A 15,591-nucleotide genomic window follows, 5' to 3' on the forward strand; every position below is an offset into this window, starting at 1 on the left:
TTCCTTCGAGAATCACTACAACCCAACGACTACCAACTATCTACTAGTCACGTTAACTATGAAGAAAAAACAGGCTCGTGTTACTAAAAGAGTACCACCTCGTAAGATTCCACAACATCAGCAGTGCCACTAAGAACTAAAAGAACTCCGGAAACTACGGCAGTTACATCAAGCACAACGACGAACTAAAATGAGATCACAACCAGATTTGTGGCTTAAGGATGGTCGTCAGAAACGACACCAACTAAAGGAAAGACCAAGTCAACATCTGAGCCATATTCGTAGAAGGAAAGGTCAAGGAAGTCTTCTGTACGAGATATCAAGGCTTCATGTACAATCCTATTAATGGAGATACTACCACAGAAAACCACGAAAAAGACTGAACGTTACCATTTGCAAATTGCAGGTACACAGACATCGTATCATCAACTTCGGTTCTCGCAAACGCAAGCTTAAAGCAATGCTTCTGTTTCAGCCACGACAAAGAATACAACACCCACGACAGAAAACTCGGCGCCTACAACGTCCGACCTTCAAATTCTGCAAGGACGTCCAGCATCGTTGGTTCTTCGCAGCTGCTGAAGCCGTGTCATGGTCAGTGCAGTTGTGCAGGACGCGGTTATCTTATCCAGAACGCCACAGCCAGCCTTGTCCACCCTGAGTTCTCTTAGATATGGCCTTAGATATGGCCAGACTGCTTTCCTCTGCTGTAGATTTTTTTGTGTGAGTTAAGGAACTCCCCTCTGAAATGGAACTATGGTGCATTTTGACATTTTTCCGCTCACTTTAACACCCGTTTTAGTTGTTTTGTTAAGTGTCTGACGCGACTATATATATATATATATATATATATATATATATATTGGAGTCTTCAGGCCACACCAGACAACGTCGTCCTCCTCTTCTACCTACCTGGCACATACTACAGCCCGGCTCATTCCGTAGGAATATGTAAACACACACACACATTGCTCACATCGAGGGCACCTATTTATATTGGAACACTCTTCTCGTAACAAAATATATATGTGTGTAAAAAGTGTACGAAAAACCAGACGATGTTTCACTTCATGGTACGACAAATAAGGCAGTACCTTGGTTCAGATTTCTTTTTTCTATGTTAATATAAACTCTGTGTAGAACATTTATTTCATGCTATAATTGGGTCATTCATCATTATAACAACAATAATAATATCGGTGGTTTAACATCCCAAAACCACGATATAATTATGAGAGACGCCATTGTGGAGGGCTCCGGAATTTTCGTCCACTTGGGGTTCTTTAATGTGCTCCTAAGAAGTACACGGGCCTCAAACATTATTGCCTTCATTGAAAATGCAGACCCGGGATTTAATTCTGGGACCTTCAGGTCAATTTCCATAACCACTAGACCATCAGGACGAGGCTAATATCTAAAAATATATGATAAACATATATATTTAAGCTTATCTTCATAATATAGATTTTGAATTTTTTATGTTTTGAATGCTTTTGCCAATATTGTATTTTTTTTATTGCACAGTTTCTAAGCTGGCAGCCAAAAATCGCACACTTTTCACATTTTTATACATTCCACAATCTTTTTGTTGCTGTACAATCTATATGTTTGGAAAGCTTATTTCATTTTGCATAATTTAGTATGCTGCAATGCGGGCTGAAATACTTTGAAACTAGGAAAGGCTTTCTTTTCGAGACATGAAAAATAACCATTTGCTTGTGGTAACAAAAGAGTTTACACTGCAGAAGGATTAATTGATGTGAAATTAATAGGCGCATTTAACTTTGAAGTTGGGCTTTGTGGCAGTGCAGATTTTTTCTTGAAAAGGCATATTGACATTATAGTACTGGTCTACTGTAGTGAAACCATCCTTGCAGGGGTGTTGCTTGTGGAAGAAATTGCACCTCCTCGTTCATTTCAGATACTTTGAAATTTCGAATAATTTAAATTCTATTCAAAGCGATTTGAAGACTAGAATATTTGTTCGAATATTCCAAGTGCTTGAATATTCTCAAAAGCCTACAAATCACAATATCACAGAAACTCTTCCAAATAAATGGCAATTTGAAGTATAGTTCCATTTAATGAGCTTTTATTGTATATCCCCATGAGGTCAGTACATGGCAGTTTTTTTTGTGTAAAGAAGCTGCTCTCAGACTGTTGGTCTTGTCTCCTTGTTTACAATACATTTGTGTTTTGTGTTTGTCCATTAATGAGAGCATGCCCCAAGAACTGGACTGTGCCAAGTGGTCCTAGTTTTCATCAAGCCTGTTTTAAATATGCTCCAATGCCGAGAAGAGGAAAGGCACTGACTTGCAAGTAAAGCTTTATCCCAAAAAGAAGTGGAATGAATAGATTCTGGAAAATTGCGCATGCACAATGGGACGCAAGAAATCATAGCAGCCTATATGGCTGATGAAACATGGATGTGATGCAAGTTATCCGTGAGGTATAATACTTCTGCATCTTATACTTCCAACGAAGGCTGAAATACTTTGTGCATCTGCGATGGTTGTTTGTTTTCTTAGTTTTTCCAGATGATATTTATTCCTGTTGCTTTCAGAATAAAATTTTAGTTGTGTCAGTAGTGTTTTTCCTCTTCTCATCATCGCTTTTGTCGCGCTAGCATTCCTTCAAAATAAAAGCACACCAAGTCGTCCAATTGACTGTTTTGGTGCTCCGAAGAAGCCTTCCTTTCTTTTTTTGCTCAGAAAATTGCCATAAACTCGTGAACCACTACTGCCAAAGTAGAAACAAACATGCAAGCTTCACCTATGAGCCTCCATACTACTAAAGTAACGCTTGCTCTAATGTTGTATACAATGGCTGTAGAATGCTGTGGGCGAAAGAAAATGCATTATTGTAGTGTAAAAGCATTCCAGTGGAGTTGGGGCTCAGTCTTGATACAAATATTGTTTTGCATGCATGCACGCTTCTCATTGTAGCATAACCAGCCCATTCTTGTACGTGCCCAGATTGCCAAGCCCTTCATTATTGAAGTGAACCAGTCATACAAGCCAAGCACAAGGGAGCACTCACTTCTTGCCAAAACCAGTGATATCAGCATTCACTTGTCCACGCACGTACTGTCAACAGCAACATCCATGGTCGCCGAGCTTCTGTCCAACCTCAAGGTACCCTCTTTTAAATCCTACATGATACTGTTGCATGCTGTGAACAAAAGAAGGGGAATTTTAAAAGGTCAGTTTCATTTTTGTTAGACAATACGTGCCCTATACTCACCCTGGTCTGTTAGTTCTCAATCCGGGAATGTTGTAGTGACACGTATCCCGAAGGAGTACGGCCACTAGCATGGTTCGGTCTTAGCGAGCCGCAAGGCCTGCGTTAACCGTCGCCGTGGCGAGAACACAATACTGCTCAAGGTATCGTCTTCACACTTTATTGTCTGTGGCAACACCAAAACGTAGTACAGCCCGTTGCAAAGGCACGGCGAAAAAGCAAAAGGGCTTATCCACGCCACGGGCGAAAAGTACTACACAGGGTGCCGTGAGCACGTCTCCATGGTAAAAGTGATTCACAGAAACACCAGGACCAAGGCCCGGTCGCTTCAGCGAGGGCAAAGGCGCTCGCGTTGGCTTCAGAGAGATACGGGTCAACGTAGCTTGGCCATGCACTAGGACACCGTACCGCCTTTTGGTTGAGCGTACGCAAAGGGGCAACAAAAGGTGAGCGTTCGTCTCGGGCATGAGGCGCCGTCAGCGAAGTCTGACAAGCCCCAAACAACGAGAGTCGACGGATAGAAAAGAAAATGCCTGTTCACCGTAAGCTGTCCCGGAGAAATCTGACTCACTCCCAGACCCTCGCGCGCGCTCGAAACGCAAAACGTCTTGGGAGACCTCGTGCGCGGCGCCACAGTCGACATTTGCTACCGGTTGAGAGGGGTTAAATGTTATTCCTTGCTCTCCCAGCACAGCAGACAGTGAAGGAGGGGATTCATCTTGCTAGGAAGCGCAGCCACTATTACGAAGAACACGCAACACAAGCGCTTGTGTTGTGTGTTCTTTGTAATAGTGGCTGCTTGTGTTGTGTGTTCTTTGTAATAGTGGCTGCGCTTCCTAGCAAGATGGATTCTTACCAACTGGCCAGATACAATTGTTTATTGATGGAGGGGAGTCATGTCGGGACATGAGAACGGCAGAAAAGGCGGCGGGCTAGCCTCAGTTACCACAATGTCTAGCTATGAAAAAATTAGAATCCTCTTCTTCTCGTCATTCAGAGCAAGTGTCTTGTTCTGGCATGCAAGGGAGCATTGGTGAGTTGGTAAAATGGTCATATGTTAGGTGCAGGCAGAAAAGGAGTGTTCTGCGCTCGACGTCATGGCTACGAGTGGTGCTTACTAAGGAAATGCAATGATATACCCAATAAAGCATATGGGAAGACGTTGTAGCTCAATTGGTAGAGCATCAAATTCAATATCAGAGGTCGCAGGTTCAGTTCATGTGCACAGCATGTTGTCTTTTGTCCACTTTAATTTCTTCACATTTAAATCTTAAGTACTATAGATAACATCTTCTATGCTTTCCTTAGCTTGATTGTCTGTTTCTTCACATTATTATTATGAGCTGTGTATGAAACAATGTGAATCATTCAAGGCAGTGAACTCGGACGAGAACATTGAAGTAGCACAACACATTTATCAAAGAAAAATGCTCAGCACTAAAAAAATGTGTACTAATATGCAGTTCACTGCAAGCAAACTATATCTCTGATTAGTTGAACTGCAGTACTCACAGTTCAGCTTCTCTAGTACTGTTGTGTTAAGGCACTCTTGTTCTGCCAACTTGATTTGTTGCCAAAGTTTATTCTGTTGTCTTTTTCATCTCGTCATAAGTAAGAGCCATTGCAAGAAAAGATGAAGACAAAGAAGTGTGTAGACTGTTGCAAAACTGAGCCCAAGGCAACTGACCTGAGCTGTGTTTTAGAGAAGAACATTGACGAACTGACATTGTCTGCATGGGTTCACTCCCAAGCATTCCAGTGCCATCACAAACTGGCGACAAGAACAGTGGGTGTATAGATCCAGAGGTCCTGAGGCTGCCATGTCGAGACATAGCCATTTAACTTGACATTTCAGTGAGGCTCCTTCTATGTGCTGCAGCCTCTCGAGCCCGGACACCCTAGCAACGATGACCCTTCACATCAAGTCACCTTTGTTTTACAAGGCTAGTCATCAGTGTGTCATGTCGGCACATGACAAGGCACTGGGTATCACCTACCACAATTAGACCTAGCTTCTCAGGCCTACTTGCTACGTTAGATATGCGACATCTTGCTATAAAGGCAGCGATGATAGGCTACTATCAAGCAGCGGCAAGGATGTCAATGTTCCTCTAAGGAGTCAAAGTAACTCAGTTTGAATGTTGCATGGCTGAGGACATTACCGAGAAAACAGTCTGCAACACAGTAGGATCATTCGACTCTATACATGACTATGAGACAAAGGTTGCCAGGCAGAGGTTGAGGGTAAAAAAAAGTACTAAGGGTTAGATCCTCAAATGTTCCTTACTTCACTAAGAGAGCCCTAACTGATTGAGGATACGTCACTGAAAATTGTGCAATGCTCCTTTCATCGGTAACTTCGTGCTGCCTCAACTTGCGCTAGAGCAACCTTCATGCCTTTTTCAGAACTCACATTTTGTACTGAAAGGATGCATCTTTTCACCACTTTGTGAACTACTTGGTCTGCTGTCAGAAGCGGCGTATCGTGCTTTCTTGGTTGATGATGATGAATTCACATTACGAGGAAGTGATGTGGTGATGCTATTTGTGGTAACCTCACTACACACTGTTCAGGCTTAGAAAGCCACAGGGCCATGTTGCTTCTTCACGACTGCTCTATACACACTCAACTTGTTCAGTGCCGCATGGCAGAACATACAAAGTTTTATCATCTATCACTTTATTGCCTCTGGTGGCACCCCAAACATAGTACAGTGAAATCTTGCTATAAAAGCAGCGATGATAGGCTACTATCAAGCAATGAGAAGGATGACAATGTTCCTCTAAAGAGTCAAGATAACTGAGTTTGGATGTAGCATGGTTGCCCAATGGGCCACAGAAATTTGGTGGACATTCAAATTATAGTCGAATCTCTAGAGCAGGCTATCTAAGGGACGACCTAGTGCCGCTGCATTTCGGTTGTTCTTTAAGTCCGTTGTGTTTTTTGTCTGGAAAATCCGACAAGTGCAACAAATTTTCAAGAGCATTTCTAGGCGGCTTTTAGGGAATATTTTAGAATCGGATAGAAGAAGGGCTGCAGAAACTGAAAATGTGATATTCCAAAATTCAATTTTTCGGCCAATTTTTATGCTACGAAAGCCATGTCTCTTTTAACCCTCGGTCCTCAGTCTCCAGCAGTTGCAAAGCAACTGACCTCAGCGGCTGTCAGATCTGCAGAGCAGAGGGTGCTAAGAATCTCTGGGTCCGGACAGGCTTGCATTGGAACATGAACTTGGCAACATTTATCGCTAGAACCTTATCTAGTGAAGCAAGTCTAACTGTGCTATTCGAGGAGCTCATCATCATCATCATCATCATCATCATCATCATCATCATCATCATCATCATCATCATCATCAGCCTGACTACGTCCACTGCAGGACAAAGGCCTCTCCGATGTTCCGCCAGTTAACCCGGTCCTCTGCTTGCTGCTGTCAATTTATACCCGCAAACTTCTTAATCTCATCTGCCCACCTAACCTTCTGTCTCCCTCTAACCCGCTTGCCTTCTCTGGGAATCGAGTTAGTTACCCTTAACGACCAGCAGTTATCCTGTCTACGCGCTACATGCCCGGCCCATGTCCATTTCTTCTTCTTGATTTCAGCTATGATATCCTTAACCCCCGTTTGTTCCCTAATCCACTCTGCTCTCTTCTTGTCTCTTAAGGTTACGCTTATTATTTTTCTTTCCATTGCTCGCTGCGTCGTCCTCACTTTAAGCTGAACCCTCTTTGTAAGTCTCCAGGTTTTTGCTCCATAGCTAAGTACTGGCAAGATACAGCTGTTATATACGTTCCTCTTGAGGGATAGTGGCAATCTACCTGTCATAATTTGAGAGTGCTTGCCAAATGTGCTCCACCCCATTGTTATTCTTCTAGTTACTTTAATCTCGTGGTTCAGCTCTGCGGTTATTACCTGCCCTAGGTAGACATATTCGGGGAGCTAGAGGGCATTAAATGGAATGTGATAGGGCTCAGTGAGGTTAGGAGGACAGATGATACCTATACAGTTGAATTGCATTTAACGGAACATGAAGGGACCGAGACCGTATCCACCCGGTCCCTTCAGAAGAATAAGAATGGTGTGGAGCACATTTGGCAAGCACTCTCAAATTATGACAGGTAGATTACCACTATCTCTCAAGAAGAAGGTATAAAACAGCTGTATCTTGCCAGTACTTAGCTACGGAGCAGAAACCTGGAGACTTACAAAGAGGGTTCAGCTTAAATTGAGGACGACGCAGCAAGCAATGGAAAGAAAAATGGTAGGTGTAACCTTGAGAGACAAGAATAGAGCAGTGTAAATTAGGGAACAAATGGGGAATAAGGATATCATAGTTGAAATCAAGAAGAGAAAATGGACATGGGCCAGACATGAAGTGCGTAGACAGGATAACCGCTGGTCATTAAGGGTAACTAACTGGATTGCCAGAGAAGGCAAGCGAGTTAGGGGGAGACAGAAGGTTAGGTGGGCAGATGAGATTGAGAAGTTTTTGGGTATAAATTGGCAGCAGCAAGCACAGGACCGGGTTAACTGGTGGAACATGGGAGAGGCCTTTGTTCTGCAGTGGACGTAGTCAGGCTGATGATGATGATGAAGAAGGGACTGGGAAAATGTGTTTCATTTACAAGATTTCCGTTTACTGAGAGGTGAAGGGGGTTACAGCATTCAAGTATGAAACCAATAATATCAGAGGAAGTTGTTCCATTTAAAGCAGCAGTTGTGTTTAATAGATTTCCGTGTACTGAGAGTCAACTGTACAGTGTTACAGAATTGGCACGTCTTTTGCTATCGTGGCTTGGCTGACAGAAGAGAACTCTATAAAGTGGAATGCTGGGTCAGTTGGTAGAAAATAATGTGAATATATATGAGCGCACAAGGTAGCAGGAAAAGCACTTGACAGTAAAGACGCTCTCAGCGTCAGCGTCTTTCCTGTCAAGTGCTTTTTTTGCTACCTTGTGCGCTCATATATTTCCACATTATAGAGCGTCTTTCCTGTCAAGTGCTTTTCCTGCTACCTTGTGCGCTCATACATTTCCACATTATGTGAGCATCTTTTTTGTCAAGTGCTTTTCCTACTACCTTGTGCGCTCATGTATTTCCACAGAAGAGAACTTGGCGTGCGTTTTCTTATCCACAGAAATATAGCTGGTGTATTGACAAATACGGGCTCTGCTAAAGAAACGAAGAAGACGTTTGTTGTGGCGAAGGCAGTTCTGCAGCTGCTGCTGAAACCGCTGGCTGCTGTCTCGCTGCTGTTAGGCCCATTAAACGGTTGCCTCACCCTGGTGTGGCGTCTAACAGTATTCTAACATTTGGTGGATAGTGCTGGTTGTCTAAAACTGAAACTCCTTTCCCAGACTCTACCTCAACCCCCCGTCTCGCCAATGCCTGACGACATGACTCAGCCATCTGCACTCATAATCCTATCTGTCACCTGCTTTAGAATGCCACGACAGCGAGATCTAGTGATTTTCAACGCGACCGACGACCAAGACATCGAAGACTGGCTGTCCCAGTCTGAAGCAGTAAGTACCCACAATAAGTGGGATGACACAGACAAGCTCACTTACATTAATTTCTATCTTGTGGGTGTGGCCTAACTGTGGTTTAACAACCACAACACGGAAATACCTTCTTGGTCAACCTTCAAGACGCGCTTTGCAGAAGTCTTTGGCCGACCCGCTGTTCGCACGCTCCGCGCTAAACAGCGCTTGCGCTGCCGCGCACAGCGCTCTGGTGAGACCTTTACCTCGTATATTGAGGATGTTTTGAACCTCTGCTGTCGTATCGATTCAGACATGTCTGACACTGACAAAATACAGCACATCATGAAAGGTATCGAGGATGATGCCTTTCACATGCTCGTTGCAAAAAACCCGCAAATCGTCGCCCAGCTTATTGAACACTGTCAGAGTTTCGACGAGCTGCGGAGAGAGCGCATTTCTACTCGACGTCCAAACCTCGACACGACTTCTACATCTGTGTTAACCACAGGCACTGTTTCCTACGAACAAACCACGTTAATGCAGCAAATCCAGCAGTTCGTCCAAAAAGAAGGGGCGTGCCAATTGTGTCTTACACCGTACGTTCCGACCAGTGCACACACGCTGACCCCAACACTCCGCAAGGCAATCGAAGAGCAAGTTTCTGACGCCCTGTCTCCCACATACCATCCTTTGCCTATCTCCGTCCCTTTCACTTTTGTGAGGCCGCCAGACGATCGTCGCCGTCGCTACCAACCGTCACGGACCTTGCTCGACAGCCCCGTCCCATCTACGCAGCAAGTCCACCTATCAGTCACACCCACCTCCTGTTCGCCAATCCGCACCCCCATCAACTAACCATTGGCGCACTCCGGACAACAGGCCCATTTTCTATTTAGGCAATCTTCCCGGTCATGTAGCACGCTACTGCCGTCGTCGGGATTACAACCCAACTGCTGGTGAGGCGACTTACGACTCCTATCGTACAGAGCCACCATGGTCGTCTTCGTTCCCTCCAACATTGGATCAGTCGCCGCCACATTGCCGCGGCTTCGACAGGGATCGGTCGCCTTGACCACGGTGCCGTTCTATTTCTCCGATGCTTTCTCGATCACCACCCGCCCAATTGGAAAACTGACCATCACAGTTCTCGAAACCTTCAAGGCCTCCGTTTTTACCTGCTAATGAAATAAATGTGCATATTGATGGTATACCTTCAAAAGCGCTCGTTACTACTGGTGCTGCCGTGTCTGTGCTAAGTGGTGAACTGTGCCGCAAATTGAAGAAGCTTACGCTGCCGCTTTCCGATGTCTTTTTCTGCACGGCCACTGCGCGACCCATTCAACCTTCTGCAGCATGCACAGCTTGACTGGTCATCCAAATATTCTGTATGTAGTCAAATTCGTTGTGTTTTTCCCCATGTTCACACGATATCATCTTAGGCTGGGACTTCATCTGTGCTCATCATGCTGTCGTTCACTGTGCGCGTGCCAAACTAGAGTTGTCCACGATGTGTGTACTGCCCCTGTGGGAAGCGCCGACATCTGAAAGACCTTTCAAGCCGCTATCTTCCCGAGTCATCATGGCTGCGGACACTTACATCCCTTCTCTATCCTGTGTTCTTATGCCACTCTTCTGCAACGACGCGCCCTCTGTCACTGCCCTCTTTATCCTTTCCGACGCCTTCGGCTCTCGCAAAAGCTTCCTTCTCTCGTTCGCAGTTGTCACCGTAGAAAACTCACGTGGCTCTATTTATATAATGAACTCGCTTCCTTCCCCAGCCATATTGTTCTGTGGGGAAGTCTTCGGTCACCTTGAAGAAATTGATTCTGTTTCATCCAGTCACCTACCTGATGACTTGTCATCATCTCACTTGAACACCATTACCTCTTATACCACTCCCACTTCATCTCCGGAGGGGTTTTTCCTATTGATTGACCCTAAACTTCCTGCTGCTCTGTGCACCCAACTCCTGGCTCTACTCGTTTGCTTCAAGATATCATTTGATCATAGCCAACCTTCTTTGGGTCGCACGTCTACGATCGTTCACAAAATCGACACCGGTAGCCATGCCTTTGCGTCAGCGTTCATATCGAGTTTCTCACGCTGAACGCTGTGCCATTGATGATCAGGTGAACGATATGCTTCCACGTGGTGTAATACAACCTTCAAACAGCCCTTGGGCCTCTCCGGTTGTACTGGTGGCAGCATCAGATTTTGCGTTGATTCATCATCATCATCAGCCTGACTACGTCCACTGCAGAACAAAAGCCTCTCCCATGTTCCGCCAGTTAACTCGGTCCTGTGCTTGCTGCTGCCAATTCATACCTGCAAACTTCTTAGAAGTTTTCGGGTTCGAAGTTAAGAAGCTTACGTTAGTTACAGGCGTCTTAATAAGATCATGAGAAAAAATGTTAATCGGCTGCCCAGAATCGATGAGGCCCTCGATTGCCTGCAAAAAGCATAGTTCTTTTCTTCTTTAGGCCTTCTATCCGGCTACTGGCAGGTCCTTATGAATGAAGCCAACCGCTCTAAGACTGCGTTTGTAACACCTGACGGATTGTACGAGTTTAACGTGATGCCATTCGGCCTCTGTAATGCGCCTGCCACCTTCGAGCGTCTCATGGACAACATCCTTAGAGGCTTTAAATGGAACACATACCTGTGCTATTAGGATGACGTCGTTTTCTTGAAGGACTTCGACTCCCACCTCAGCCACCACGCAAGCGTCCTGACTTGTCCTTCAGACGCTGAACTGCAGCTGAATTTGAAGAAATGCCACTTCGTTGCCCGCCAGCTTACCATCTTAGGGAATGTTGTTAGCAAGCATGGTGTCGGTCCTGATCCAGCCAAGCTTCATGCTGTTGTCAACTTTCCCAGGCCGGCTACACTAAAAGAACTCCACTGCTTCATCAGCCTCTGCTCATATTTTAACCTTTTTGTGCGCAATTTCGCCACCATAATCACACCTCTGACGCAGCTACTTGCTGACAACCAAGACATCTCGGCATGGTGCCCAGCATGCGACGAAGCATTCACCTCTTTACGCCATCTTCTGACATCACCATCTATTCTACGCCACTTTAATCTAGACGCTTCAACCGAAATCCATACGGACGCTAGTGGAGTAGTCGGCGCTATTCTTGCTCAGCGTAAATTCGGCTTCAATGAGTATGTTGTATCCTATCCTAGTCGCACCCTCACTAAAGCTGGAAAGAACTATTCGGTCACTGAGAAAGAATGCCTTGCCATTGTTTGGGCAATCACGAAATTCCGACCTTACCTATATGGCCGCATTTGACGCCGTGACTGATCGCCATGCATTGTGTTGGTTGTCGTTATTAAAAGACCGATCTGGTCACCTAGCTCGCTGGGCACTATGTTTCCAAGATTACGACATTCGTGTAATTTATTGGTCAGGCCGCAAGCATTCAGACGCCAACGCTCTTTCTCACTCGCCACTTCCCCACGATTATGTTACAGCGTCTGTTTCAGCACATGTTGTGTAAAAGCCCCTCATCACGTTTACATTCGACGTAGCTAATACAATGCAATATGTATTTGGTGGCAGCTGTTCTTGAACAGAAAGTGACGAAAACTACCCGCATGAGGCTGTCCAGCATGTTCACTGTTGTTCACAGTGCGCATTTAGTTATCCCAGTTTTGGCAGTGTTACTAAGTGGTCTATGCCAATGCGGTGGAGGGAGGGGGGGTATGTCACGAAGTTATTTCGAGGGCACTTGCGAAAGATGGAATTGAGAGAGAGATGCGAGTCAGCGGTAACATGACAAAACCAATTTAATACTACACAAAGTGGCCAAGATCTGACACTCAGAAGCCACTCTCCCAGAAGAAACAAGTACATACATAATAATCTGCTATACAGGAAAACCGTAACTACCACTGAGCCAAGTCAAGTTCAGTCTTGAGCCTTAAACTGTCTCTAGCCGAAATGCCCTCTCGATGGCTGCTTTCATGTGCTCTCACAATAATAGAACAGTCTTACTGTTCATGTGCCACCCTTGGAGCCACGATGAAGTGGTACGGCCTTGCCGTCAATGTCGGCAGCCTGTGTCGGCTTTACAATCCACTCATCTGCATTGCCCGTGTCTCAGTCCTTGTCTCCATTTTTGGCCGCGCTAGGCCCTGCTCATGAAAGACTCCCTCGCTGACGTGGCCACTCAGCTGACTGGTGTGGGCTGCTCTCTTCATAATGCGATGTGAGAAAGCTGCAAGTCCACCGGAAACTGCTGGGCAGGATGCGGCAAGTCTTGGAAGCCTCACTCGAAACCATCTTCGAGGTCGACAGCCACTTCCCGAGCTCTTTGTGCCGACATCCTTAGAATTGGGCGGTCATGCTACTCCCGCCATGGTAGCGACACTCGTTTCCCACTTCGCAGCTCAGCGTCTCAATACACAGTGCCAGCTCATCCTCTGGATTTTTTCTTCTCAGCTTGCATGCCACGAGCCTTTGTCCGACCAATGTCCTTCGTTTACATGGCTTGTGCGCATGCTCTCATGTGACTCTTTTTCTCCTCGCACACCATCGTCGCGCTTCCATGTTTGGCACGTGCTTTGTGCCTCTTCTTTACTCATGACAAGGTACTAACATAATTTTCTCACTTGGTAGGGCCTCTTGAGTGCTCTTTTTGCTTATACATAACTAATACCAGAGCCTGGTGCACAAGCAGTGAGCTCTAATGTGCCAGCTGCTGACAGCAATGGGATTCCCTTTTAAAGAGGCTCCTACGGAGTGGTAGCATTGGTTTTGAAGCGATACATAAAAATATATGTACTTGGAAAAAGAAATGCAGACAAGGCACAATTTCCACTCAAGCCGATCATTAGCACCTAATCACATGCTCCAAACAGCTAGAATTCTTAATAATTTACTGCTGTACATGTTTCAGAAGAGCACATGTTTTTGAGCTCGCTACTTAAGGAGAATAGGTAAAAAGCCAAGTAGACACTGGCACCTATGTTTGTACCACGTGCAGTCATTTCATCCGTGGCCTATGCAAGGAACCCTCGTTACGCTAGTATGACCCGGTAATGGCCACCTTGTTACTGTAGTGCAGCTGTTCGCATCCACCATCTTTACTCGAGAAAACTGTGTATTGAAACAGAGCAGCCATGTAAGAAGAGATTATCACCAATGCTGCCAAGCCATTGTCTCTTCTTGCCTCAGTCGAAAACAATTGAAAACTACGTGATTGGGAAAGTCTGTGCGCATACCTTAAAAATCAATCGATCCTACTTATAATGAACCTGAGGGTGACGTGACATCTTTTCACTGTATCCCAAAGTTTGCAGTAAACGAAACACACTTGTGAGGGGGGCCGAGAGAGGGCACTACGTGAGAGCACCATCACCATCATCATCTGGACTTGGCTGAAAGTGGGCACTACCTGATGGCGCGATCATCATCATTGGTACTGAAAGAAGAAGGGTGAGGGTTGAGTGTGGGGAAAAAAGAAGTTAAGTGTGGTTGTTTGAAGCGGTGTGTGCGTGATTTAAGCTTCGTTTGTGAGAAGTAGGGGCTCGTCTGGGATAACTTCAGGCTCGACAACAGCAGTGGAAGACAAGCCTGGGTTCCAAGGTGTCGTTCAGGAGCTGTTGTTGGGCACCAACAGCTCCTTGATGGAGCACGAACGAATCACAGCGGTCGTGCACGATTGAATGATGGCGACGCCGCTGCCCACAGCTCCACATGTGGAAAAATGGACTGTACCAGCGAACACTGGGGTGGTCCCTCAGGCTACCGACGACTCTGCGCTTCGGCTCGCCACTGCACACCTCCCGCTACTCAGGTGTTAGAGACATTCAGTCGGCAGAGGAGTTTCTGTAACACTTGGAAAACTTCTGCCTCGTGACGAGGGTCGCCACCGATAAGCGACTGATCCACGTGGTACCGGCTGCCCTTAAGGGCAAGGGAAGTTGTGTTAGCAGTTTGTGCGTGGGTTCGACTTGTAGGAGAAACTCACTGCTGCCATCTGTTCTGAGTTCTAGTCAATCACCTAAAGGTGGAGCTCGAGCTGCACACTGTAACGAGGGGAGTACATTTTTTAGTGCAACGTGGATTTAGAGCTGAAAAGAGGACGAAAATGTGTGTGGTGTGCGGCGGCACCACTCATGTGGTGGCAGAAAGAAGAAGAAGGAGATTGGAGCGCTCGAGAAGCCAGGCGGGTCGAGGCAGTCGGACAGCAGAAGAGATCGAGGGTTGTGACGGCTACCGATACGTTGCGGCGCCGAACCGCTTATGGGTGGACCCAAGGCGAACCTGGACAACGAGCAACGCCAAACGACGACGGTGCGACACCATCGAGACCCGCGAGCGAGTTGGTGACTCCGGGGCAACCAAGCCAGGCAAGCTCAGGCGTAGCTGCGGGACTGGCCTACCGGTGTTCCAGGCGTGGTTGCGAGCACGTGTCTGGCCAGGGACGCTACAGCGAAGCGGCCGTTCTAGCGACTGTCGTGATAGCAGCACCACGACCTCGAGGTGACATGACGACACGTCGGAACAACTCGTCGACAGCAACGTGTGAGTGGCTCACATGCAGTGTGGTGCTAAATAGCTGCGTGGTGTCAGTATCGCGGAACCAAGCTGCACTTAACATCACTGCTGCGACAGTGAATGCCTTCGGGGTGCCAAACGTATGCAGTCCCCAAAAGCTTATACCACCATTCAATGACAAAAGGGATGATTTAGATGCATATCTGCAACACTTTGAATGTGCAGCCATTTGCCAGGAATGGCCCCGAAAGAAGTGTGTGCTTTCGCTAAGTTTATGCATGACAGGAGAAACATTGGCTTTCATTGGATGCATGGACCCTACTACAGCCTTGGATTACGACACGTTGAAGCA

The 15,591-nt window shown here is 46.1% G+C and overlaps 1 protein-coding gene across 6 annotated transcripts in view; it reads left to right on the plus strand.

Moving 5' to 3' along the window:
• LOC119174040 (intermembrane lipid transfer protein VPS13A) overlaps positions 1–15,591 on the plus strand; it is a 1,344,268-nt gene that overhangs the window by 526,577 nt on the left and 802,100 nt on the right. For all 6 annotated transcript variants that reach the window (XM_075894208.1, XM_075894209.1, XM_075894213.1 and 3 more), the window contains one exon: positions 2,976–3,134. In XM_075894208.1, the coding sequence (XP_075750323.1) occupies positions 2,976–3,134 (159 nt within the window). The remainder of the gene's footprint in view (positions 1–2,975; positions 3,135–15,591) is intronic.

This window comes from Rhipicephalus microplus, chromosome 5 (assembly GCF_043290135.1).
Source record: "Rhipicephalus microplus isolate Deutch F79 chromosome 5, USDA_Rmic, whole genome shotgun sequence".
Lineage (NCBI taxonomy): Eukaryota > Metazoa > Arthropoda > Arachnida > Ixodida > Ixodidae > Rhipicephalus > Rhipicephalus microplus.